This window comes from Oryzias latipes, chromosome 11 (assembly GCF_053564925.1).
Source record: "Oryzias latipes strain Hd-rR chromosome 11, Olatipes_Hd-rR_3.1".
In the NCBI taxonomy this organism is placed as follows: Eukaryota; Metazoa; Chordata; class Actinopteri; order Beloniformes; family Adrianichthyidae; genus Oryzias; species Oryzias latipes.
In genome coordinates, this window is record NC_136247.1 from 8,605,623 (window position 1) to 8,632,750 (window position 27,128).

At 42.6% G+C, this 27,128-nt stretch overlaps 1 protein-coding gene and 1 long non-coding RNA gene across 2 annotated transcripts in view; one reads left to right on the forward strand and one right to left on the reverse strand.

Annotated features, from left to right (window-relative positions):
- Positions 1 to 10,876, forward strand: part of LOC111948243 (uncharacterized) — a 79,481-nt gene extending 68,605 nt beyond the window's left edge. The window contains exon 3 of the long non-coding RNA XR_013659132.1: positions 10,740 to 10,876. This is a non-coding gene — a long non-coding RNA (uncharacterized LOC111948243). The remainder of the gene's footprint in view (positions 1 to 10,739) is intronic.
- Positions 1 to 27,128, reverse strand: angpt1 (angiopoietin 1). The gene is made up of 9 exons (XM_011481333.4): positions 26,517 to 27,128; positions 11,582 to 11,737; positions 11,373 to 11,494; positions 10,670 to 10,902; positions 9,052 to 9,179; positions 8,501 to 8,602; positions 6,033 to 6,199; positions 5,648 to 5,778; positions 1 to 2,832 (listed from the first exon to the last, which is right to left on the reverse strand). The coding sequence occupies exons 1-9, from the start codon at positions 26,904 to 26,906 to the stop codon at positions 2,669 to 2,671; spliced, it is 1,593 nt and encodes a 530-aa protein (XP_011479635.2). The 5' UTR covers positions 26,907 to 27,128; the 3' UTR covers positions 1 to 2,668.

Consider the following 27,128-nt stretch of genomic DNA (forward strand, 5'->3'; position numbering starts at 1 on the left):
AAATGGTAAAAGTATTTTATTAATCGTTAGAATTTGTGTTTTTCATGCAGTGTTTATAGTCACTGCATGTTACAAGAAATGCACAGAATAAAATCTAAGACAGGCCCAAACAAAGTAAAAAACCAAAACATTATTGAATCACATCTTTGACTGCGACACTTTCTTGTGTGTTTTTAGTTATTGATCTCTAGCATATATTCCTTTCTAAACACAAAGGTCAAGACCGTTGACTTAGATCCTCCGGAAAATTTAGTTTAGTTTATGTCTTTTACAGAACTGTATAATTAAAAAAAAAACAACCATCTGGATTTTGTGGCTGAAAAATATTTGGAAAGGAACGTTTCTTAAAAAAACAAAAACAACAAACCTCCCCTATTGTGACTCAATGTACTTAAAGGCCGCATATTATTTACAGTATGTACAGCTGCGGCACAATCGGCTTTTTGTTATGTAACAAAATGATTCACACCAGGACAGACTGTGCTCACATGAGTAGATCTCTGCAGATCTTACTTTGGGTGCAAGTGACCTGTTGGTGCCGTTCAGTGCCAATGTGGATAAAGAAGACTTTCCAAAACACTAAGGGTGCAAATATGTTCAGTCTATATTTAGCCTGGGTCTAATTACCCCACAAGACTCTTTGTTATTCATCATAGTAAACCAATGAAAGAGTACAAACGTCCACCTTTCTCTCCTGGGGTGAGTGAAACTACTTGATTGGGTCCAGATCCTTCAGGACAATGAAGAGCAAAGAAGAGTCTGCTGATGCAGATAGAGGAACCACCTTGGTCCAATTGTATGACAGCCTCCTTCAAATGCTCATGAAAGTTGTGAGACGAAGGCAGTCATCAATCAAAGATGGTTAAATGACATGCAGTGAATCTTAAGGTCTTCTACATCTTTGTGTTTCTTTGACTTAAACAGTCTAACCTTGACTTTCTTCGTCTGAAAGCTCTTAGGCCGCCTTTAAACTGCATGGTTCAAGTGACCCAATTCCGATTTTTTCCTCTCACGTGGCACAGATCGGATATGATCGGTGAATGTGTAAGCAGGACAAAAGCGCATGGATTCTGTTTTTCTCAGATCGGATACAGGCCTCTCTCATATGTGGAAATAAATCGGAAACGAATCGGATACGTGCATCTGCGTGTGCCATGTAAGCAGACATATCGGATATTCCCCAGTAAATGTGAGTCGTACGTCAGTGACATCAACTCAGGAGACCACCAACTGAGATCACATGACTTATTAAGGTGCTATTTGTGCGCTGATTTTGCTGTCAGCGTGTTACCTTTCAGCCTCAGGCTTCAGACCGAAGTCGGAAATCGCTGTTATGTCCGGTCCGGTCCCGGTCCGGACGCAAACGGTGACTAATGAAGCGGGACACTGTTGCTATGGAACAGGCTAGAAGCCATTTATTTCTTTGGGTGGCGTGTATGATGGGGACCGTGTGTGTGTGTGTGTGTGTGTGTGCGCGCGCGCGTGCTTGCGTGTGTGAGTGTGTAAGGAGAGAAGGGGGGTGAGCACGGAGCGGGGGAGTGTCGGAGAACCGTAAATTAAAAATAAGGTGTCTCCCCTAAAAGTTTTGGAGTCTTTCTTAACCCACTCTGGAGGCTGAGGGTTCAGAACGGAAAAGTGAACCCCGAGGAAATCTCCCGTGCGTTTCTGACTACGGTCAGAAAAGAGAAGTCATCGCGCAGGAAAGGTTCAACACTTGGATCAAACTGTTAGTACAGCACGTCTGCAAACACTTCCTCATTCAAAACTCAGAGAGAGCCGAGCAGCCCTCCTTTTTTTCCTCCCCCGTGTATCCCCTCTAGTCAGGAGCGCCCAAGGCAACGCCTCCTTCCGTCGCCGCCTTGCCTCCATGACAACCGCAATCACAAAAGTCCAAAAGAGGTCCGCGGAGTGCGGAAATGCTGCTACGTAGTCCTCAGAACGTCTACGTTTGATAGTTACAGCATTGTATAGTCTAAATGCAAAAATCAGATACGGGTCACTTTTAAAAGATAATGTAAGCGAGTCGTCAAAAAAATCGGATATAGTCAGAAAATCGGATATGAGCATCAAGACCTGCAGTGTAAAGGCGGCCTTAGATGTCTGTTGATACGTCACATCCAGGCTTGTGCACCAAAACAGTTTAGCAGAATCTGACCCCTTTGGCTCCTCCCTGTTGCCCCAACTGTAGGGGCATTAGAAGCTGTAGCGGTGTCAGAAAGTGTCTTTTAAAGGGGGAGGCGCAGCGACTTAGGCCTAATTATCCCTCCGCCTGTAGGGTGATCCGCGCTGCCCTTGTGGGCGGAGGAGCAGCGTATTTCTTCTCGTGCTTGTGCTCTGAAAAGTGTTGACTTTATGTTTCAGCATGACCTCTTCAATGTTGTGCACTTTACGAGCGCTAATATAGACGACCATTGATGACATCATTGAGTGGCAATGATGTCCGAATTTGAAGGCGCTATTTTTCCATTTCTCTCCGCTTGGAGGGCTAAATGTAGGGGTAAGGGAGGAATTTGGGTCCGGCCTTTGTGTGCTAATCCCCTGCTGTTGCTAACACGTCGCTTAGAACGTGTTAGCCACTCCAGACGTGGGACACGGCTCCCACGTCTGGAGAAAGTGAGATGAGGCAGGAAGATGCGAGGAGAGGCCTCCTCGTGGCGTGCTCCCCGGTTCAGGAGAAGTCCAGAGGACGGATCATCATGGCTGTGCCTCGAAGCGAGTAACTGGGACCCTTGAAGTAATGCCACTTGATACCATTCAACTTCCCGATGTGTTGTCCTCGTGTGAAGTACATCCCGTTGAGGTTGGACGGTCCACATGCGTCAAACCACCAACCTGGAAAGAGGACAAAGCGGATGAAAGGTTTGGGAACACCATACGCGTGGTCGTTGGGGTGGGGGTTTCCGTAGCCTGTGTGGGTCTGGCAGGAGTTCAGAGCATTTTGCTGCTATCGGCTGGACGTGTTAGGGTGAAGCGGTTCACTGACGGGCCGGCACATCACTGCCCGACACCCCTTCTATTTAAAGCAAGGTTTGATTGTACTTGCCAGGTGACAACTCAGGATTTCCACGGACGTCCTTGATTTGCTGACACGTTCTGTAGGCACACATGCTGGTAACTCTGGTCAAAATCTTTAAAGGAGGAAGGATTTGACCATATTGTCACAGATTTTTAACTACCAGAGGCTTAGGTCATCAGAATTAGAGCCAGAGGCAGTGCCTGGAGACTTTAAATGCCACTATTGTCTTTACACTAAGGCTAAAAGGCTTTAGCCTAAAGGCTGTGTTTGAGAAACTGTACTTTTTTTCTTGCAGCACCAAATTTGGAAAGGTCACTTTTTCTTTATTTATATCTTTTTTTTTAAAAGTTCTTCAAAGTTCATTTTTGACAAAGACTGATATATCACAGTATTAAAACAACAACAACACAATTTCATTTTTCTAATTTAATCCAAAAAATCTTTACATTTTCTTTTTATTTTCATTATTTTGTGTCTGTTGGTAAAAGGAAGCTTTAGGTCCCCAAAAGGATTCATGGGTTTTTGAAATTTTTGGTATTTCAGGCTCATATAAGACAAAATAAAAAAACAAAAACTGAAAATGGTGCATTTATTTGGGGGCAGCCATGGTGCAGAGTAGAGCGGTAGACCTCTGATCTGAAGGACGCATGTTCGGTTTCCGCTCTGCCCGCCAATGTATCAAAGTGTCCTTGGGCAAAAACGCTGAACCCCACGTTGCTCCTGGTGGTTCCAGGTTGGCGCCAGCATTAGACAGTGGAGCCAACATCAGTGTGTGACAGTGACTGTGACTGTAAAGCACTTTGGGCCTTCTAAGAAGGTAGTGAACCGCTACATACGTGAGTATTTACTTGATTTAGAATTTTAAAACTGAAATTTAAAAGTGAAATTAAAAAAAATAAAAAGAGAAAAAGTTGTCTCTTGTTCAATTGTGTTTATCAAGAAAAAGACAACAAGAAATTAAATAGAAAAACACAATTTACAAAAAAAATTGTTGCTGATAACCGTAACTCAGGATATGCAGTTTTATAAAAACAGAAATACCACAAAGTCCCCGGATCAACGCTCCGTCCCACACGCAGCCACCAGTGCTGAGCCGCAGTACAACAAGGATTCCAGCTGTTGAGTGCTTTTATTTGAGTAAAGTGCTAAATGCAATTTATAACCCCACTTTCAGTTTACTGCACCAAACCAAACAAACATTTCTGCCTCTTTGGACGTCTTTTGATGTGTCATGACCGCTCTGCCGGGTTTTGGTCCCGGCACGTCTGGTTTGTGATCGGAAAAATGGTTCTTTGAAACTCACCACAGTCCACTGGCTTTGGTTTAGCGTGACGCCTCAAAGGGTTTGTAAATACTGTGTGAAAACTGGGTGTTTACAGCGACGGTTAAACCGTGAGAGGGTTGAAGAAGTGTCGTTTTAAGGCATTGAGAAAAGCTGCTGTTGCAACAACGGTGAAAAATGCTTTAAAAAATTTAAAAAAAAAGATGCAAGGGTAATAATAACACTTTTGGAAGAGCCAGTTTTTTGGGGGTTTTTTTTGTCTCTTAAGTCACACAAAGAGAGAAAAATGACAGACGAGCCACAGGATCTTTGTTTGGTTTCCCAACTCATGGTGGGCTTCCATAAGATCGCAGTTTGAAGTGTCTAAAAATATACTTTCTTTGCAAACAAGAAGTTTGGCAAATAATGGAGAGAAACGCTGGGTGAATGCACTTCCACTCACACAAGAGACGTGAGAACAAAATCTGCTCTAAAATCCTAAGGAGAAGGATAACAAAAGTGAGCAGATTCGTCTAAAATAAAGAAATGTACTTTCTTGTTGTTACAGTACAACACAAGAAGTTTAGGATTATACTCTTTTTAGCCACAAAAAAAAGAAAGAAAGAAACTGTCATGTTCCAGGACATGGTTTCTGCAGGGCAGCAGGAATTCATCAGAAATTTGCCTCTGAGTTGTGGGCAGGACTTATCCTCCGTGATCCTGAGAGCTCTCTGTTTACATGGTCTCCTGCTAGCTTACAGCCCCTCACACCCTCAACATAACAAAAGCGGAGCAACAAAAACGGCGAGCAATACTGGAGCCATCCAGCCGTACAGACTTGAGCCAGATGTCAGGTCAGACGAGGAAAACAAAGACGAACACGGATCTAGTCGTCTAAAAGCAGACGCATCCCAACGAAGCCGAGTGGGGAGCTTGTGGCCCGCCCAGAAAAAAATCACAAATATGATTTTCTTCAAACATCATTTTATGTCCGCTCCTAATTCACAACAATCTTAATAAAACCATATTCAGAGAAATTACATTTTGAGCTTAATTTTCTTTATATATGTCCTCTAATCATCAGATAAATGTTAAAGTTGCAACCAAGTTGCTTTTGAGGAAACAAGAACCAGAACTTTAACCTGTGAGGGAAACGGGTTCAGCTCCTATTTGTTTGTGGTGGAAACTCCACTCCAGTTTTGTAAAAATTCAAAACTGAGTTCCCACTGTGCGTCCTAAATGTGGATGGGGCCTCTTCAATCTGACTTAAAGCTATTTGAAGGACTAGCCTAACTTGAGGGTGAACATGAAAAGTGCAGAGTCTGAAAAGGTGGAATAGTTGCAGAAACTAAGTTAAAACCTGAAATTACCTCCAGTTAGCATAAGGGCACACTTGCAGATGCAGTTGTCGTGGTCCACGTCCTTCGTGCTAAAGTCGGCGCCGTGGACGACCAGGCTGCTCTGCCTGCCTGCTGTCCCACTGTGGCTCTTCAGGAAAAGCCTGTTGAACGAAGGAAAGTAACGGGGAATTTTCTCAACCACGCCAGTCGGGGTTCAGGTTGCTTTGCCAGCCGTCTCAGCAGGTGCACCCACAAAAATAAGAGTGAAAAGTATGCTCCACAAGAAGTAAAAATGTAAAAAAGGGTTTGACAATATTGCAATGTAAAATATTTCATGTGAAACCATTTCTTTTTAGGATTTAAACATTAAGAATGCTCTGGTTTTGACGCGGCGTGTTGGTTGCCATGGCGCTACCTGTAGTTCTGTTTCTCGCTGCCGATCTGGAAGCGGTCGTACAGCGAGAAGGCCCGGTGTCCGTCCCAGTCGCTCAGCTCCACTCGGAGAACGTGCTGCCTCTGGCTGGTCAGCTGATAAACAAACTCGTTCCCCAGCCAGTGCTCGGAGGACACGCTTCCAAATCCCTGCAAGACCATCACATCGCTCAAATCAGGAGATTCGTTTAAATAAAATAAAAAACAGCTTTCTCCACGTTTCTCCATCTATGTCCCCTCTTTGATTGCTTCCACGAGGGACCAGACGAGGACCTTGGGCCCTGAGGAACCCTAAAGAGGCTGTTTTTTGGCTGTTCAAAATTTTTGGTCGATATGCAGTTTATGCGTATATTACATAGTTTATACACAATTATTACGTAACTCTTACAAAATTTTGCATGATTTTTGTATACACAAATCTGTGGGTTTCCCTGACCCTTCTACGTATGTTCAACAGATTTTTCACACATGTGCCACCGATATATATCTTTTATAAGATGTATACAGCACACGTATCACGATTAAATTGCGTAATTGACGCACAAATAACAAATTAATTCGTACGTGTTTCGTATGTGGTTTGTTTATACTTCTTCCAGCGTTTTAACATGGTTCTTTTGTGAAACACCTGTGAACATTGATCATAAAGACCACAACTTTTCTCACTTTTTCCATATATGACCAATTTTCATCCTTACTGTATCTATTTTTTCAAACACGCGTGACACATGATATGATAAGATGTGAGAATTTATTAGGGGAAAGCGCATTTGTATGTTTGTGCTAACACACAGCTTTACACCTGAAACCACGCACTTCCCCACCCGGCTCCAGCCATTAGGAGTATTAATATCCCGATCAACAACATGAGCCACTCTCATCTTTCCAAGGATACTTCCGGCAGTTCAGTGTAAATGTCAGCTGGGGTCACGCGTGTTTTCCTCTAACTGTCCACCTGTTCAAAGCTGCCATTGCTTCTCACTTCAAAACCACATGTGCTCACTTGGCTTAATCCACTTCTGTTGATGAGCAGTTTGACTGACACAAAGCAGTGGGGAGACGGGATTTTCATAGACATCAGAAAATTGAAATGATGTTGCCAAAGGAGTCCTCTGGTTCCTTATTGAGGGCTTCTGATGGGGGAACAAATCCATGCATTAAATAAAACATGATTTATGGTTCGGTACTTGAGAAACCTCAAGGAAGCTCATGGGATCACTTGATGAGACAATGTTCAGGTTTTCACAAGAATAACCCAATGCTGTTAATAATTTTCCTGCCATTGGTTTGCTCTAAATAAATGTGGTATTTGCTGAAATCATGTTCAACTTCAAACAGGAATCAGACAGAAGAAAAAAAAACTTTCCTTCATTTTTGAAATGAAGGAAAGAGTGAAGCGCTTGCTATTGGTCACAGAGCTGTTTCGAGCGCACAAGAGAGAATTTTTCATAATTGAAAATTGTTTTTCTTTGCACGTATTTTTTATTTTCAAGCGCAAAATATTTTTTTGGGGCACTCCAAATAGTAAAGTTTTACACTGAAAACAGTGAGTCTTGTGCTTGGAATAGTGGCACAAAAATCACTCTATAAGTAGGCAATGTTAACATTTTTTCAACTACCGGTACTATAAATCTTCGATTACTGTGTTTCCAGCAAATTCTGAAGCAGGAAAAAAAAAAGCATCTTTGTGCTGAAATGTAGCACTACACAGGAAGGAGGTGTTCATTCAATCAACATAAATTAGCTGATCTAAAAATGTATTAGGACTCTCCTCTATAAATTGCATTAAAAGACCTTTAGAGATGTTTTTGCCACCTTGTTGAGTTTTTTTAGACCCTTCCAGCAACATTACAAATGAAAATAATAGACTATTCTTGAAGCTTTTTTATTACCAGGCAGTTACAGCCATCGTCATAAGCCCCATATCTTCCATAGACTATGACATCATACCTTAAATTGATCACATTTCCACTGCTTGGTGTCCAGATAACATTAGAATTTGATGTACAACTTGATTTGGACATTTTTTTGGTTTTTGGTCAAGACCTAACCCTGAAAATTTGGACGACGACAGCGAATCCTGATCCCAATTTAAAGAAAAACACACATTTGTATGAAGTAACTTGATTAATGGATGCAAGAAAACCCAAAGCTAGAAAACCAGAAACCTGAGGATAGACTAGAAATACATGAGATAGATTTTTTGATTAAAGAAGTAGTGATTCTAATACTAAACTTCCCCTTTTCTTTTTTTTAATAACAATGTCATAGCTCCACCACTGCTTTCTTTAAATTCACATCCATATAAACATGGTGACTTCTAGGAGAAGAATTTCTGCTGCTACCGAGGAGTTTGCAAAAGTTCTCAGAGAATAAACAGAAGCTAATTCGTGGATGCTAAAACCGTCAGTGTCCTCTTGCAAACGACTTCAAAAAACATGCCTGTCTTACCATTTTGTATTCCTTCCATGTCCTCTGGAAGTCCACACTTCCATCTTCTCGGCGCTGCATTACAGTCCACCCACCACCAGCCGTCTCCATGTTACAGTACACCTACAAAGAGTTACGGGGACAGAAGATGGACGGATTCACTTTAAACTGTTTTGCCACCACATCTTTGAACCCCCTCGGCTAGCTCCTCTTGATGTGGAGGAGTTTGGCTCGTAACCCTTGTGCTATCTTGTGGGGTCAAAATGACCCCACCCTTACACTGACGTGTTATTCCTTCCATGACAAAGGTGGATAAAGGTGGAGGGAATTTCATGTAATCCATGGACACCAATGAAGATCATAAATCATGAAGAAAAAAGGTTCAGCGCACTGTCTAGTGGGTCTAGATGACCCAACTCCCAATGTTAAAGTGCCTAGGATAGCACAAGCGTTACAGAACAGACCATCACAGAAGAAGAAAAAAGGAAAAAGTTGTGGCAGAAACTTTGATTTCACTGCTCAATTTTGTTTGAAAAGGCAGTTTCCCAACGCAGCCCGTTTTTGGAGCTCACCTTTTTGGTCTCTTGTGAATTGACGTGGACGATATACACGCCATTCTTATGGAAGCCAGCCTGATACAGGTCAGCGCAGTCACGAAACGTTCTGTCCTCCTCTGCCGGCTTTGTACTGTTTGGTACAACTAGGGGGAAAAAAGACATAAGAAATAATTGGGGTTTTATGCGGCGATCTGACTGTCTCCACATGTGGAAACTTAAACAAGATTTGTTGGGCCAGAACGATGCAAGAAAAACTTGCTAAGTAGAAAACACGAGGTGACACACAATAGTTGCAGAAAGTCTAATACTGTAAATGCCAGAGTACAAACTGAAAAATTCTAAGTTTTTAAACAACAAAAAAATCCTTTTTAAAAGTCTAAAATGAAAAATAAAATGTCAAGAATAATACATTAAATAAATGAACATATGCAGAAACACTGAATGATAAAATATGTATGGGATAATGCCGGACGAGGTGTCCATTATCAGAATTTAACGCACGCCGTGGAACCCGCTCTGTCCGTTAATTTTGCTTTGCATTGGATGGTTCAGGTTTCCACAGCGTGCATTAATTTCTGATAATGGAAACTTTGTCTGGCATTATCCTTAACTTAACCCACACCCAGCAGCCAATCAGAGTTGAGTATTCACCTGGTATAAGATATATTTTAAATGGAAAGAAAATAGCAAAAAATATTTTTAAAAAATATAAATGCTAATTCAGCAGTAAAAATTGTTTTCAATCAAGTCAACTCTTGAACAATATCAGAATTGTGTAATCAACATTAAATGCTACTTCAAATGGGAAGAAAGTAAAATATCCAAGCAGAGGGTCATTTGTGATCTTAAACATACAAACACACAAAAGATGGAAAAAAAAATCCAGACCCTTTTTGGCTCTTGTTTTAGTTTTGCAAAGTACTGCTTTTAATTATCACATTTTAACTTTTTGGACAAAACTGTAAGTAGTAAGTAAAAGAGGATCAATTGAATTACTTTCTAGAAAACAAAACCGAGTTTGCATCTCTTTCTGATGAAATGTGACATTTAAGCCAGGAATACTGTACTGATAAAGCTAGCATGACAACATAAGGCCAATCTTTCATTATTAAAATACCAGTCCTGACTCGAGTTACCCAAAGTGACATTGAAGTTCCAGAAACCTCAAGAGAGACTGTGGGATGTTCTCTGCAGGAAAACTGCCAACATGCATCAAATTACAAGCCATCCCTGTAACAGTGCTTCATAGCTAATGTCCTGTGAGAATCATTTAAAGAAGAAAAAAGAAAAAGGTCATCATTTGGGTTAGCTTTAAAAACATTATTGGATTACTAAAGTTTACAAAAGTGCCAGGTCAACATTTAGAAGTCATGAAAAAGCTCATTTATACTGCAAAAAGCTTTTCAAAAGAAGCTATAGCTCTCAGAGAAAACATTTTAAGACTGATCAATGTTATTCCAGCGACCCCACACAAAAAGAATATTGGCCACGAAGTACGAGCCACCAAAATGCACATTGGAGGCATTCATTTGAGGCATTCATTTGAACCCTAACCTAAGATTTTCTTTTTATTTCTTTGGTCCAAAGAATGGAAGATAAAGACAGAAGGGTGTAGCTCTGGTTTGGGTCCCACCTCCATCCTTGGAGCACAGGTTCAGCAGGTTGTGGACCGTGTCCATCATCTCCTGCTGTTGTCTTTGCAGGGCAGTGCTGTTTCCTGTGGCGCGGCTCAGCTGGGACTCCAGATTCCTGATGATACTGCTCTGCCTCCCCACCAGAGCCTGGAGACTTCCCTTCTCTTGCTTCAGCGTATCCAGCTCCTCCTGGTGTCGCAGCTCCATCTCTAGAATCTTCTGCTCCAGAAAGCTGCAGAAATGTGATCATAATCAAGACCAAATCTAAAGAATGTGCTGTTGCTGTTGTGGAAATATCAATGAAAACATCATTTGAATTCAAATAACTTATACAAATTTGGTGAGAATCGAGACTTTAAAAAAGGACACACAGCATCTAGATGACCCTTGGAGGTCTTTGGGTAAGTCGTCAGAGAAAGGTCGTTTCTGTCAGTCATCACACTCTCATTAAACGCCCGTTGGGGACATGTGGACTCAACAACCGCACAATCACTTCCAACCCTGCAGGACTGATCCCTAAAATGCTTCTGAGATCTAAAGCCCACATTCAGATCATTTAGTCTTGCAACAGAAAGCCGCGGTGGTCCGCAGAGTGCAGGGTCTCGTGTTTACTCAGCGGTTGGAAAGCAGACAAACTGTTTTTAATGAGTCATCTCTGCTTTGTCCCCAGTCACCAGCCTATGAGCTGCTGCCCATGTTTACCTGTTCTTGTCGTGGAGCTTGCTGATCTCATTCGTCTGGATCATTAGCTGCTTCTCCAACTTATTGGTGGAAAGAGAGTTTTCCAGCAGCTGGATCTCGAGCCGGGATGTTTGGTTCAGAACCTGCCATGGGATAATAAAAAAAAAAAAAAAGAAAACCACTGATTATTCATGCCCTTTTCTAAAATCCTGCATCCTGTGCGGTCATACCTGTGCCTCCACGTCTGTGAGTTTGCGTGTTTGCTCCGCCGTCTGGGACAAGAGGTTGGTTCCCATCTCCAGCATGGCTGCAGTGTGGTTGTGGACGGCGCTTTGCTGCAGCTGGGTCACCTCGGTCTTCATCTTCTCTCTCATGTAGCTCTCAATCTGAACCCAGGCAAGAGTTCTTGTTAGTTTCTCTGCCAAAGCTGGATTAACACCAAAGAATCGAACTGAGCTTTGTCACCTAGAGAGCCCAGAAACATGGGTTTGCAATCCTCCGATTTTCTGAGTAGTTGGCCCCACTTATTTAGCAATTTAAAAAAGATCCTAAAGTCTTTTAACCAATTATGCAGTTTTAAACCACAATTAATAAAACAGTGTCATTTTCTAGAGCATAGTTTCTGTAGAGCGGCAGAAGTTCGTCAGAAATTCAGTGGTAGGCGGGACCGTTGCCACGGTGAAACCCTGCCGCCCTTCTTCTTCTCACGCAGCGTATTTTCTAGGCATCAAAATAGGATTTTTTTTTCATTTTTTTTACAACAGTTTGAATAAAAAAATGTTATTTTGAGCTTAATTCTGTTTTTGCATGTTCTCCATCATCAAAAAAATGGCACAAGGCACATCAAAAAAATGGCTCCTTGCTGCAGAGGTCCACTTCCACCTACAGTTTCCTTAAGATTGAATCTCACTTTTGAGTTCATAACATAAGGATTGACTGATTATTTCTTTACAAAACATAATTAAATGTCTTTAATAACCTAACATTTAGCAAGAATTTAAAGCCACTGTTTTGAACACATCTAAAACAATTTTTATCCTCCTTGTTCTTCTAAATCTACGACCAACACTCTCTTTTAAAGCAGTAGAATTTTCCCTCAGATTCCTCAATTTCTGCTCGTCATCGCAACGAGGCAGGGCAGGACGATCCCATATCATGACACCCCCTCCTCCTGCAATTATTTCCCACTTCTGTGGTGTCTGACTTCTGATCCCCAACCAAACAGAGAAGCACAGCTTATCTCAGCCTCTGCGTGGGCAGGGCTAAACCCAATGGTGCTGCTGGGTCAGTGAGGGTGCTGGGATCTGTCAGTTTTGCTAAGATCAAACTACTACAGTAGCCCCCAGCCCCCCCATCCGCTGTGGCTGGAGGTGTCTCGGCAGCCACACCAGCAGATCACTTATGTTCTTATCTCCAAAGCAGAGCTAGAAGTGAGTTTGTCGCTCTCTGTACGATCAGGTCCTACAGAAGCTCACGGGGTGTTACTCTGATTTATGCCCCCCTCCCTCCACACAAACTCCTGTCAAGGCATCACTTGAAACCCTTTAAAGAAAAGATTTAAGCATTCCTGGTTTCATTGGGGGAGAAAACCTGTCCAAACACACACAATTGTAGGAGAAAGAATTGTCACCTAGAGTCACCTTGCTGCTGCTGTAGGAACATAAACTGGGATAAGCTCCCCACCCCCACCCCTACCCCGCTCCATCACCCCAACAGACCCGGTTACTGTCACACAGACGTTTCCTGAAAAAAAAAAGGAAACAGAAGAAGACTACAGGCTTCACGTGACTCAGTTAAAGTCTCAGAAAATTGATTTATCAAGAAAAAAAGACTGCAAAAATAACACCAAGAAACATCTGGATCGTCTCCAAAAATGTTCCATTAAAATTCTGTGGACCCATGAGAAAGAACAGCAACTTTATAAAAAGCAGTCCAGCATGGTGGTGGAAGTGTGATCATCTGAGCTTGTTTACAGCTTAAGACACTGGATGATTATTTCGGATGATTAGTTCTGCCGCAGAGCTACAATCGGAACCAATGAAGTCAAAGTCTGGAGTCAAAACTGGCTGAGATTCTGTTCTGTCATCGTAAGCTAACGTTCATGCTAAAAAAACTCTAAATCAAACAGTTCTGTTGATGGAACCACATTGATCCACAGACATGATGGAAAATCAGAACTCCAATGATTGCGGTCCTTTATAATGATTTTATAAAGCCCTGCATTCCCCTCACCAAATTTGAAGCCAACCCAGATGAACCAAACGATGCAGTTCTTCAAATGACCACCAGGTGTTGGTTTCAAATAGAAAAGGTTCCCCAGTAAATCTAAAGTTCAAAACTCAATGGAATGTATGCGCAGTCTGTACTTAATCGTCCATTCACAGAACGCTGTTAAGTTGGGCGGAGTCTGTATTTCTGTTCCGAGTTTCCGTCTTGTGTTTATGCATTTAAAAGTTATACAAATCAGTACGCGCACAACCCCGGGTTCTAAAAGTCATCTAAGTACAAATGAAAAAACAAATAAAGTGTTCGCTTGGTGATGGTATCAGATTTCTTTGATCTGATGCACGCCATAAGACATTGTCAAAAAGTGGCTCATCTTTCACTAAGCATGACATTACATTATTTATCGTTCATAGAAATATAAAATTTTAAACTATAATCTCAGTCAAATTCCTCCAAGGTAGAAAAAGTTAACCCTTCGATGCCTGTTTGGCATTTAGCTAATAATTTAGCATTATGCTAGCTGTTTTGGCTAAGTTGGGTAATATTGTAGCATTGTGCTGGCTACTGTGGCCTAATCAGACATTCTCTCTGTTTTTTTAAGCTAATTTGGCATTTAGCTAATATTTTTGCAATATCTTCGAGGCTTTGGCTAACGTAGTCACTTTTTAAGCTATTTGTTCAACTTTTTTGCTCAAACCAACTTTATTTTACTTAACTACTTTTGTATAAACAAAATTGCTTCAGCATTTTAGCCATCAGCCTCAACATTTTAAGCTATTAGCTACAGCATTTTCAACTATCTGTTTCAGCAATCTTCAGCGACCACATTTAGCTCACAGCATTCATACTTGTGTTATTGCAGGTATTGCTATATATCTTATTTAAGTAAAACTACAGTGTAAAAAAAAAAAACAACCTTCAAGGCCTGAAGAATTCGTCATTTTACTGGTTGACATCAAGCGAACTCAAATTGTTTTGTTTTTTCACTTTGTGAGACCTGCAAGCCTGCTTATGGCTGGAGTTTACTGCTCCCCCATCGGGGTTCAAACTGGAAGTGTGAGAGGTCCAGCCTCCACTGATGTGTCGGTACTAAAAACAAGCGTTCTTCCCACAATTTCCTAACCCTCTGCCTCGCTTTCTTTCCCTGGAAGGATGCTTTAACATTGATGTCAGTTGTTTTATAAGCTCACGCGTTTCCAACATACAGAACCTTGGTTACCCAGCTTAAAACCAAGCAACCCCCCATGTATAACCCACTGAGTAAATTGTGGTTTATCAATCAGAGTGACGTATAAATCAACACTTTTGACCTCAAAAATGATCTGTCAGCAACTGAAGAAAAGTGAGGCTGATGAGTTCTCAACGCTGACGTTTGTTTGGGAAAACAAGTCAGAGAAAACCTCAAAGGGACGTTCAGATGCCAAAACGGTTTTCAGAGTTTCCAGGGTTTGTTAAATAGTCTTCATTTTTGCAATTCTAACAAGTTAAATAAACACAGAACTGCAAATCTGACAGTAAACACAGCTGTGCAGAGTTTTCCTACAGGAAGATCAGTTTGTATGAGGCTTCAAGACAAAAACTATAGATCCTTTTTCCAGATAAATGTAAAAGTCAATAAAGCGCTTTATGGTCAAGGAATAAAGTTAAAATCTATCTATCTGTGATTCCTATATTACAGATCATATAGTTAAGAAAAGAAACAAGTAGAATGTTGTGAAAGTCTTTGGGTATTATTCTCTGTTCTGGGCAAAAGGAAAAGAGGATGTGGAGAAGAATAACTCTTTTTAAGAGGAAGGACCTTCCATCAGAACCAGATTTGGTTCTGGATGGGTTGAAGTGATCATCTTTCTTGATCGGTTGGAATTGGAAAGAAACCAAATCAGTGTCTCAAAGCAAAGCTGTTGACCTCCTCCGTGAAACTTATTACTTCCCAATACACTTACCACAGGCACAACCATCCTACGTTAAACTGTCATGATGTTTCTTGAGGTGGCCATATGAGCGTCAAGGGAACTGCAAGACACACCTGTGCTCCCCTTAACCCTTGTGCTATGCAAGGCACTTTAACGTTGGGAGTTGGGTCATCTAGACCCACTAGACAGTGCACTGAACCTTTTTTCTTCAATGATTTGTGATCTTCACTGGTTTCCATGGATTACGTGAAATCTTCTCCACCTTTATCCACCTTTGTCATGGTAGGGAGAACACGTCAATGGTCATCTTGAACCCGTAGGATAGAACAAGGGATACGATAGCACAAGGGTTGTTTTGCAGCCGCTTCTGTCTACTATCCTCCACGGGCCAGCACAACCAAAAAACCTGGAGCACCCGGAAAGATGCATGTCACTTAGGCTGTAAAGATGAACTACTGTGCTTCACAAAGTGAAAGATTGAACTTTTTCCCTTTTTTCATTCCACTACACACAGTTCATTTTTTTTTTTTTGCCTGTTTTTGTCCAGTGGGAAAAGTTTTTATTAGCTTTGGATAAACAGAGAAAACAGCCGATTTTTAAGATGAACTTTATAATTATTGCTATGTTTTACAGGTTTTGTTCATTTCAGGCTTAATTCCTGCAGCAAAATCCTCGGAAAGCTCTCAATAGAACCAAGACTTTTTTAACCCTTGTGCTATCCTAGGCACTTTACCATTGGGAGTTGGGTCATCTAGACCCACTAGACAGTGCTCTGAACCTTTTTTCTTCAATGATTTGTGATCTTCATTGGTGTTCATGGATTACATGAAATCTTTCCACCTTTATCCACCTTTGTCATGGTAGGGAGAACACCTCAATGTAAGGGTGGGGTCATCTAAGATAGCACAAGGGTTAAATGTCGCCCCGGATCTGAATTTTGACACCCCCCCACCCCCACCTGTGGCTTCAGTTTTCCCGCTTTGCTGCACCGCGGTTAAGATTTCTCCATTTCTACTTTGTCTGCGCTCTGATGAGAACAAAAAGTTGGCTCCTGTGATTTGAAAATATTTTAATGTCGTTTCATTAAAGTTCAACAAACATCCCATCTTAAGAATTGGGCTTGTCATCGCAAGATGTGGCCCCCGTAGTTTCCACACTTTCAGACTCCCAGAGAAAACAAACGAGGGGTAAATTCAAACAGTTCAAATTTTTCTGTTTTTTTTTTTAAATCAAAAAATTGTAGTTTTTTTTTTTACCAGAAGAAAAAGCTCAGAAGCATCAGAGCCATACCAGTGGAACACTACAGAAGCCTGTGAATATAGTAATTAAACACGCGATGTGCATAATATTACTAATTACATTTTTATTGCATTTTTTATTCAACTTTCAACTATATTAAATATTGCTAAACTGAACCTGACTCTAATTTTTTCATCTGCCAAAACTCTTTAGAGTTTTATTTTGAAAATTAGAACCAACACTTTACTTCCTGTAAGGCATGCATTGTTTTGTTTTGTTTTTTTTGGTTATAAACTCAAAATCCAACATTATTTAGCATTTTAAAATGATAATTACATTGCCTGAAGAGCAATTTTACTATCTATGCTTTACTAGATTTATAAAGCCTGCGAATCAGCGATCTTGGACATCTCAAATATGAGTTTTTTTCTGGAACAGATGTTTGAAATCTTAACACAACTTTGGACGTAACCCTTGTGCTATCCTACAGGGTCACCCTTACATTCACGTCTTATCCCTACCATGACAAAGGTGGATAAAGGTGATGAGGATTTTATGTAATCCATGGAAGCCAGTGAAGATCAAAAATCATTGAAGAAAAAAGTTTAGCACACTGTCTAGTGGGTCTAGATGACCCAACTCCCAACGTTAAAGTGCCTTGGATAGTTCAAGGGTTAAACTGTGTAATTCTCAAACAATTTTGAACAGCTCAAACTTCCACGGACATCTGTGCACAACAACGGACACAACGGACACTTATGAATAGTAAATATCACACATGTATCGCAAAAGACCAAAATGTCATACTGGAAATTGCACAAAATGTACGTAGCGGCTGTGTAACACGGCCTTAAGGCAGGATTTCTGGAAAACCAGCAGGAGGCCACTGGCCCTCGAGGCCTGGAGTCTGACACCCCTGATTTACTGTGCACATCTATGAACCAACCACCTCTTGCTCAAGGAGATGGTGCATTTTAAGTGAGCGATGGACTGAAACAGCCTAAAAAAAACGCACATTAAATAAAACGGGAAAATAAAAAACTTTTGCGTGTTTTGCCTGTAAGTCAAAAACTCTTAACGCTGTTCGGATCTTCGAGGACACAGCTCTTGTAGTGTCTGTTCAAATCAAAACAAGAAGGCTTTTAATGACTGGAGTAGTTTCTTTTAAAGTCATGTTGCTGTTTATCTTTCATCATAACGTCCATTAGGAGAATACTCCGGAGGTCAGAAAGCATTCCTGCACTTTTCCAGGGTTACAAACACTCACTGCCTCCAGCTTCTCCCCCTTCTCCTACATCACTTTATCTTCTCTCATTGCTTCTCTTCGACTTCAAAGTCAGACTCACTCTATTACACCGGGTCCAGATGACCCATCAGTCATTTTGCAACCACTGCTGGTGACCGACTGGCTGCAGATCCTATCAGGAAGCCTCTGAGGGTGCGATGACCTCGGCATTTCGCACAGAGATGAAGTTCATCATCTCCTCGGATAGATCAATATGATACTAACTTTTGCCGGTGGTTGTAATATTCCAGTGGTTTTGTCGTTTTTTTCTGGAAAAGCCGCAATAACAAAACGTTTTATGATCTAAGAGGGCGAGCCCGCGTCCAGATCTACATCAATTACCTTTGATTTGTGTTGGGCACAGCTCAGCAGAGCTCCAAGTCCAGCTGGACCACAACTTCATCTAGATGCTTAGCTTTTCAAAAAGGAGGACTTTAAAGCCTTTGCAGTTTGTGGCCAGATGTTGGTTTCTGTCTGTCAGTCTGTTGTGGAGTTTTATCCGTTTTATCAGCGCTCATCTGCGGAAGACTCAAAGAAGCTGATAAGAAAACGTTTTTGGAGCTCATCAACCCTGAGGTGAAAAAGTTGTTCTTATCAAGGGAGCTGGACATTCCTGAAGAATACACTGACATCATGCTAAAGTGAAAAGAAAGCCTGACCTGCCGAAAAACTGCTCATCAAGGTCTTCCACCTGCTTGTTTTCAAGCTTCTCCTGCCCGCCTTCTTCCTATTGGCTTAACCAACCGAGCCAATCAAGTTTTAAAAACAGCTGGTGGACCACGATCAGTGGGCGTATCACACAGCCGCTACATACATTTTGTGCAATTTCCATGTATGAAATTTTGGTATTTCGTGATTCATGTACCACCGATGTAGAACTTTTAGACCACGTGTACAGTGCACATATCTTGTTTAAGTCACATAATTGATGCATAAATCACTAATGAAATGTATATAAACAGCGCAATAATCTCACACGGTTCCTGTCCTATTGCGTAGTGTATTCACACTTCTTCTGTGGTTTTAACATGGTACATTTGTGGAACATCTGTGAAAATTTCACATCGAGTCCATAACTACTTGTACTTTTTCCACATATATTCACGTGTGACCAATTTTCATCTCTGCGACATGCTCAAAATCTACGTAGTGGCTGTATAACACAGCCTTGACTTTTTAGTGTATGTCCACATACTTTGGGCCAAATGGCAGGTGATTGGTCAAAAGAGTCGATGGGAAGTTTTTCTAGCAAACTGTGTTGTTCCTTTGCAGAAAGAGCATCATCACAGAGAAGTCAAACTTTATTGACAATACCTGAACAATTTTCAGTTTTATGACAATTTTAAAATAAAAAACTATGAACCCACATTCCCTGTTTATTATGTTGAAGCAGAACATGCTTTACCATATGCTGCAGGGATCCTGACTACAGTACCCATAATGCTTCAGCAGAAATTCAGAACATTAAAGGGTTTTAAGTGGAGAGGAGGTTTTTAGGTTTGAAGCAAACGAAGAGTTTATTATCCAACTATATGAATGAAAACACACCGTTCATTCCACATTCAGTGAGGGCTGGTTTATCCTTCAAAGCCATTTGTAATCGCTCAGGTCGCAGGGCACGTGCTGATATCAAATGTGTCACCTGCTGATGACATCATCCACGACTGGAATTGTAGGCTCGTCATTTAACCTGACTGTATTTCGAGCAATTTGAGTATGCAATAACAGCGCAAACTATCCAGAAAAATGTATTTTTAGCACTGAAGAGGATGAAAACTTAACTGAAGAAAAAACAAACTTCACAGAGAGAGAGACTGGATAACTAAATAGAGCACTAGAGAATGCAATTCCCCCCATTTTTTCATTTGTATTTTTTTGCCTCAGTATTACCTACCTTTGTTTAGTGGACAAGCACAGCACTTCCATCTCTGCCTTCTGCTTGCGTGTTCGCAGACACACCAAATGCATGATCACGATGTCCTTCATGATAAAAGTAAATGGTGGAGACAATCGTGCCGCGTAAATAGTATAAACGCCAATCAGAAGTTCATCGCAGTTCCCGCAGACAGTCACAAGCAAAATCAGCCCCCATTAGTGTGAACTAGACCGCGCGACTCTTGATATGATGGCTGATCGACGTGAAGTATAAACTGGTCTTTATGGTTTATGGTATAATATTACAGTACTTTGGTTTCCCTAAAGATGGTTGTTGTTAACCCTACCTTTATAGATCACGTTTTGACTGTCTAAACAGATGACGTCTCAATAAAGTGTTCCCTTCATGCGATCTCTATGTCTGGAATAGTTTAGGCCAGGGATGGGCAACTCCAGGCCTCGAGAGACGCATTCCTGCATGTTTTCCAGCATCCCCTGCTCTGGTATGTTCTAATTGGCTGGACACACCTGAACCAGGTAATCAGTCATGAGTAGGGCTGGGATATCTGGAAGTCCCACAGACACACCGGTATCTTAGCCTGTATCGAAGCCTGTCTATCGCTGGTGGTCTGTAGAGTCTAGGATGAAGCACCTGTTGTCTCTAGCTTCATCCCAGTCAATTCCAGCCTGAAAATTACGATGGTTTAAGACTGAAAACCTTTTTGAATGCTTTTGACAAACTAGCAGCCCAATAGGCAGCATGAGACTCGGCCTTAAACCCCTGACTAAACACTATTCCTGCTCTAGACTTCTCCACAAGCAGCCATGTATGCATTCTTTTCTCTTGATTATCTCTTCTAGTAAATAAACAACAGTAAGAGAAAGTGACCGACTCGCTGCTTTCAATTAACATGAACCCTCCTGAGAGTTTAGCCTCATGCCGCACTCTCAGCTTCTCTGACCTTCATTCCATCCTCAGTCTGCAAAGTCTTGCGACTCAGTCAAAGAACACACGAAGAGGTCCGGTTGTATCCAGCAAGTTTCCAAGTCGAGTTCGTGTAGAAAGTGCCACTGTGAGTCTGAGAAAAACAAACTGCACCGAGTTGAACGGCCCCTGCAGCTGCCACAGCTCAAAGGAATACGGTGGCTCTGATCCAACATTCAAGACCTTTATGTCACATTAGTACCGTTTCCTGACAGATCTGGTAATAATAATAATAATGGATTAGATTTATCTGCGCTTTTTCAGACACTCGATTATTCATTCACTCCTCATGCATACTTGGTGATGGTAGAGACGTGGCTGCCAGTTAGCGCTTACAGTCCCTCTAACCATCACCGGGACACACCATGGCAACCATAATGTTTGTGCATGTCAAGCCCTGTTTGCACAGCCAAGTATATTTTCTAGATCCTGAATGACTAAATGGGAAGCATTTTAGTTGTTGTTACCCTTTGTCCCAAGATGGCGCTCTTTGTGTCTGCAAGAAGTTATTTTGACTGGAGAAAATGTTATGGCGATATAGCCAGCAATTTTAAAACTTGTATCGATATTTTGGCAAGCTTTTATTCGGCTGATCCTTTAGAGGTACTTTCAAAATAAAATGTACCCTTCCATTATCCTGTTTCAGACCTCAGTAGTTGGGTGGTGGGGGTAGCGGTCTAAGCAGATTCCTCCACCATAGTCCCTCCAGAGTGACCTGGGTCTTCCCCCAGGGCCCCCTCCCAGTGGGACATGCCAAGGAGGCATGTGAAAAGAGAGTTTAGAATGTGGAGAAGCTCTAACTGAGCTCCTCCCAGAGGGGCTGAGCTCCTCATCCCATCTCTGGGGATGATATGGGATGTGGGCCCAGCCACCCTGTGTAGGAAAGTCATTTCAAATACTTCTCTGTACCATCATGACCCTAAAGATTTTTGATGACGAAGTAACTCATTTTAAGTTTAAAAAAGAAAACCAGGAAATGTACTTATAATCCAAGAAATTACAATGTAACTCCACAGGAGCTCCTCCTCCTTGGTGGACATTTGCTGTCTAAATTGTCCTCCCTGCTTCATGTTTCTCCATGAACATATCCCTTGTTAATGTGTTGTCCCTCAGCAGCTTCCAAAAGTTTCATTTTTAACCGACTAGGGGTCAGGAATTTCTCCTCTGAGCTTTCTGGGGACTCTCAAAATGCGGCTGTTATTTTTGGCTCACATCAGGTAAAAAATAAACTTGTCTTGGGAGGAAGGGGGGTGTCCCTACTAAAATAGATGGTGTGATGCCCCCCCCCCCACCCCCCGATACAGCAGCATCGAGGAACATGTTTGCAAAGCAAAGAATACAAAAAGCTGCAGCTTCTGAATCACCGCTGTTTGCTACATGTTGCTGTTGAGATGCAGATGGGAATTTCACAGGGGCGACTCAGGAGGGACGCAACCCCCCACCCACCCCCACCCCACTTCCTATCGGCAAAAATGCTTTCTCAAAAATATATCTGCTACCAGATCCCACAGATGTGGTACCAAATCCAACAGATGTGCAACCAGATCCCACAAATGTGCAGCCAGGTCCCTCAGATGTGCTACCAGATCCCACAGATGTGGTACCAAATCCAACAGATGTGCTACCAGATCCCACAGATGTCCAACCAGATCCCACAGATGTGCAGCCAGATCCCACAGATGTGCAGCCAGATCCCACTGATGTGTTACCAGATCCCACAGATGTGGTACCAAATCCAACAGATGTGCTACCAGATCCCACAGATGTCCAACCAGATCCCACAAATGTGCAGCCAGGTCCCACAGATGTGCTACCAGATCCCACAGATGTGTTACCAGATCCCACAGATGTGGTACCAAATCCAACAGATGTGCTACCAGATCCCACAGATGTGCAGCCAGATCCCACTGATGTGCTACCTGACCTCACAGATGTGCTACCAGATCCCACAGATGTGCAACCAGATCCCACAGATGTGCTGTTTTTTATTGTTTATTTTATTGACACAATGCCGTTTGCGTTTCAGTTTCTGTTGTAGTTTTATCTTGAGCCAGTGGGAGTGAATCTTTTTTAATGGATGCTGGAAAACTTTGGAGAATCACTCACAGTAGATCACACCTGGACCACAATCCAGTCTAGCTTTACAAGCCCCGCCCCCCTGTCCAAACCGCAGCGGAAAAAATCTCTTTAACCCGTTGACACCGGAGATGTCGCCATTTACTCTTCAACCTTTTCAGCGTGAATCAGCCGATTCCAGCATTCGGCTGGATGTAAACGGTCAACCACTTTTGATTCCAGACCCCGCAACAAACTGCTGCTTTCTAATAAATAAACACATTCACTGCTTTTCATTCAACAACTGACCAAATCACGAAACAAATAACAGAGTCCTGAATCACAAAAGCAAATCCAGGTGCAAACTACCAAATCCAGAAACACAACAACAAAAGCAGAGACACAGCTTCTAACAGAAAGGGACGTAATATAAAACCAATCGTGTAGAATTTTTTAAAGTTATTTATTACTGATTTTTTTATGTGGACATTATATGAAACAGTCCAAAAGCATTTTCTAAACTATATTACTACAATAAAATGTATAACAATGTTAAGCAGCTGCTCGCCTCAGTAATTATTTGTCCATGTTCTGCTGTCGTGTTTTGCCGGCCGGCTGCTAAACGGAAAGGGAATAAAACCCGTAACCCTTGTGCTATCCTAGGCACTCTAACATTGGGAGTTGGGTCATCTAGACCCACTAGACAGTGCTCTGAACCTTTTTTCTTCAATGATTTGTGATCTTCACTGGTGTCCATGGATTACATGAAATCTTTCCACCTTCATCCACCTTTGTCATGGTAGGGAGAACATGTCAATGTAAGGGTGGGGTCATCTAAGATAACACAAGGGATAATACCAGAAGTGGCGTAAAAATTTACCTTGCTAAACATTGTTGTAATTTGTATTGTAGCAACACAATTTTAAAAATGCTTTTGTACTCTCTCATGTCTCCACTTTCATTTTTGTGCTATCTTAGATAACCCCACCCTTACATTGACGTGTTCTCCCTACCATGACAAAGGTGGATAAAGGTGGAAAGATTTCATGTAATCCATGGACACCAGTGAAGATCACAAATAATTAATGAAAAAAGGTTCAGCGCACTGTCTAGTGGGTCTAGATGACCCAACTCCCAATGTTGAAGTGCCTAGGATAGCACAAGGGTTACAGTGTTGCATATCGGCGTGAACCTGTTTTTTTTTTTTTTAGTTAGGGTAATCGAAAGAATGTCAAAGGTTCAGGGGTCTAACATATTTTCCCTATGATCTGCCAGGCCTCAACACAAATTCAGGCTCGCAAGTTCAATCCAGACCAGGATACAGTCGGCTTTACAATTGGCAAGTGTGAAAGCTCACCTGGACTCTGATCTGGATCAAACTTGCAGAACCTGGTCTCCTTGGAAAATAAAGGTCTGACCAAAGTGCACAAGCGAACAAAAAGGGAGGAAGTGCTGCGCATTGCAAGTAATCAGGACTCGATCCTACTTTTTAAAATTTCAATCCAGGTGATTTCATCGTAAATATTTGACAAAAATATTAATTTCACTTTTTTAAACAGGTCCCCACAAAGAAAACAGCCTGCAAAATTATTAATAAAAAAAACTAAATATTTTGGCAACGTTTTCAATAGATAACACCATTAAGGCTTTAAAAAGTAAATAATAATAGCCACTACAGTTATCTTAAATAAAAATAATACATAACTTAGAAAACAGTAACCTGTTTCCCTTTCTTAAATAATAATAATAGCGGCTCGATGGGATGAACTGAACCAATAGATTTGTTTATTTTTCCTGGCGTCCGTCTGATCCCAGTGTTAATCGGATCCCTGCATCCCTCATCTTCTTGCTTCTGAGCATGCTCAGTGTAAAGCAAACCCGACCCTCCAAAGGAATGAAAACGATCGACGTCCTGCACATTTGACTGGAGTCCCAGTGAGAAACAATAAAGACTTTTGACAAAAACTATGCAAGTAACACGTCTTATGACCCAATGCAGCTACCAATAACCTGCTGAGTCAGCACATCTGCAAACCCACACACATGCATTACAGGAACTGTGTGTGTGTCTGTGTGTGTGGGGAGGTTGATCAAAGATCAGGAATGTCCTTATCTGCCTCCAAATTAGGACACAAACGTTTTCTGTACCCCCCCCCCCTTTTTTTTTGGGGGGGGGGGGGGGGGGGGCTTTTAAAGTTGCTTGTTTTTTGTAAATGTATCAATAAAAGCATCTGTGTTAAATGTTGGGGGAGGGCCCCCCGGTGGGTCAATGGTTCTTGTAACATTTTTTGCATTTTTGGAAAAGATGAGCATTCATTCCGATGGCGCTGTTCCCACTTCAAGGCTTTGCTGACCGAACATGCAGCCAATTCGGCAATTAGCCGGACATTCGGGTCGGGTTAATTGTACGCAGCTTCGTTGCTGCTCAGATAAAGTTTAAAGGATCTGCATTTCTCGGGCTGGACAATTTGGGAAGTTAGTTAGTAAGTTTGTTGTTTGGACCCACAAAAAAAAAACATGCATGTGTGTGCGCGTATGTGTGTGGCGGGCAGAAGAGAGAAGGGGGGGTCGAGGTCGTCACCTCTGGACAAACTGCCACCTTCCAGGCTCAGGAATGTCATCAGACTCCATAAAACTCGGCTCCGCGGAACAAAAGCAGGACTGAGCCGTCTGCCCGCCTGGAAGGCATTTTAAACTTTATCGATACGTTTCGTTTGGACGATACACTAAAGCAGCCGCTGAGGAGAACACCTGGTTGGGTTTCCCGCCGTCCCCCGCCGCTGATGCTCACCTGGATCAAGTGTGTACAGACCACCATCAGAAAACAGAGAGGGAGGGGTCAAAATAAGGGGCCCACCACTCCCAGTGTCAGGGGCCGGGGCCCCGCCCACACAATGGAGATGAATGCATCTGACGAGCTTGGTACCCCGGGCTGTGGGTCACATCCTGAACAAAAACATATCTGACTCAGCTTTCTCTGATCGGATTTCAAGACGACGTCCGATTCTCCCCTCCACACGTTCTCCACCGTCCCTCGTCTTCTTTTTGCATCAAGAGATGAGAAAGGTGAGGGGATTATTTCTTCCCAAAACAATAGACTAGACCGGAATCTATGCCATCTATGACGTGGTGGAGTCGGGCTCCTGAGAACGCGGGTTCTCTGGTCAGACTCAAACGTCCCCTTTAGTAAATAAAGCAGCGTTATCCTTCTCTGAGGGTCTCTGGGGGCTCCTTGACCCCCCCTGCCCCCGTTAAAACAGAGACCATGCCGGGATACGAGCCGTGTGGTTTCATTGTGTAGCGTGCACACACACACTGTCCTGACCCAATATAGAAACAACAGCTTTATGGTTTTTTTTTATTGTTTTCACAAAACTGATGATTTAAACGGTAAAAAAAATGAAGCCAAAATGTTCTTGCTTAAAAAGCTATTTTTTATCTCCAAAAAATCTGTTTTAAATCACTTTGATCAAATTTAGATATTTTGATGGAGTAAAAGTTCTCCGATAAACTAGCCGACCCTTCAGTGTGGGGCCCTCGGGGGCCTCGGAGGAGCCCCACAGCGGCACCTCTCCACCCCTCCTTACCTTGTGCAGCCACTGCGTGTAGTTCTCCATGATGCTCTCCAGCTGCTGGAGCTTCTGGCTGGGCAGGTGCGCGTCAGGGGGCGGGGCGTCCCGCTGCACGGAGTTGGCGTCGCGCGCGGAGGACGCATCCCGGCATGAGCCCCCCGCAGCGCCCCCTGCCTCCGGTAGGATGAAGGTGTACGTGCACTGGCCGTGCGTGAGCTGGTGGAAGCGCCCGCTGCTGTCCGCGGCGCCGCGCGGGTCTGCGCCTGCGCACATCCCCATCAGCAGCAGGGTCAGCAGGGCCGGAGCGGAGTCGAACCGACACCGCGGCATCCTGTCACGCGGGTCCGCAGGTCTAGATGCTCCACGCGGGAACGGAGCACGAACGCACAAAGAACCTGCTTTCATCCATGGCTGATCTGGACCTCCGGTACCGACAGCAAACCTCCTTCAAGTTCTGGTTCTGCTGGAGACGGACGTGCACATCCTAAATGGCCCGACTCTGGCGTGTCCCATGAATCAAACCCGAACTCGGTCCGTTTCAAACTCCGTGGTTAGGTGAGACCTGTCCGGGTCTGCGCTCCGCTCTAACTCCCACTCGAGAAAAGCCTCCGAGCTTCAACGGAGTCC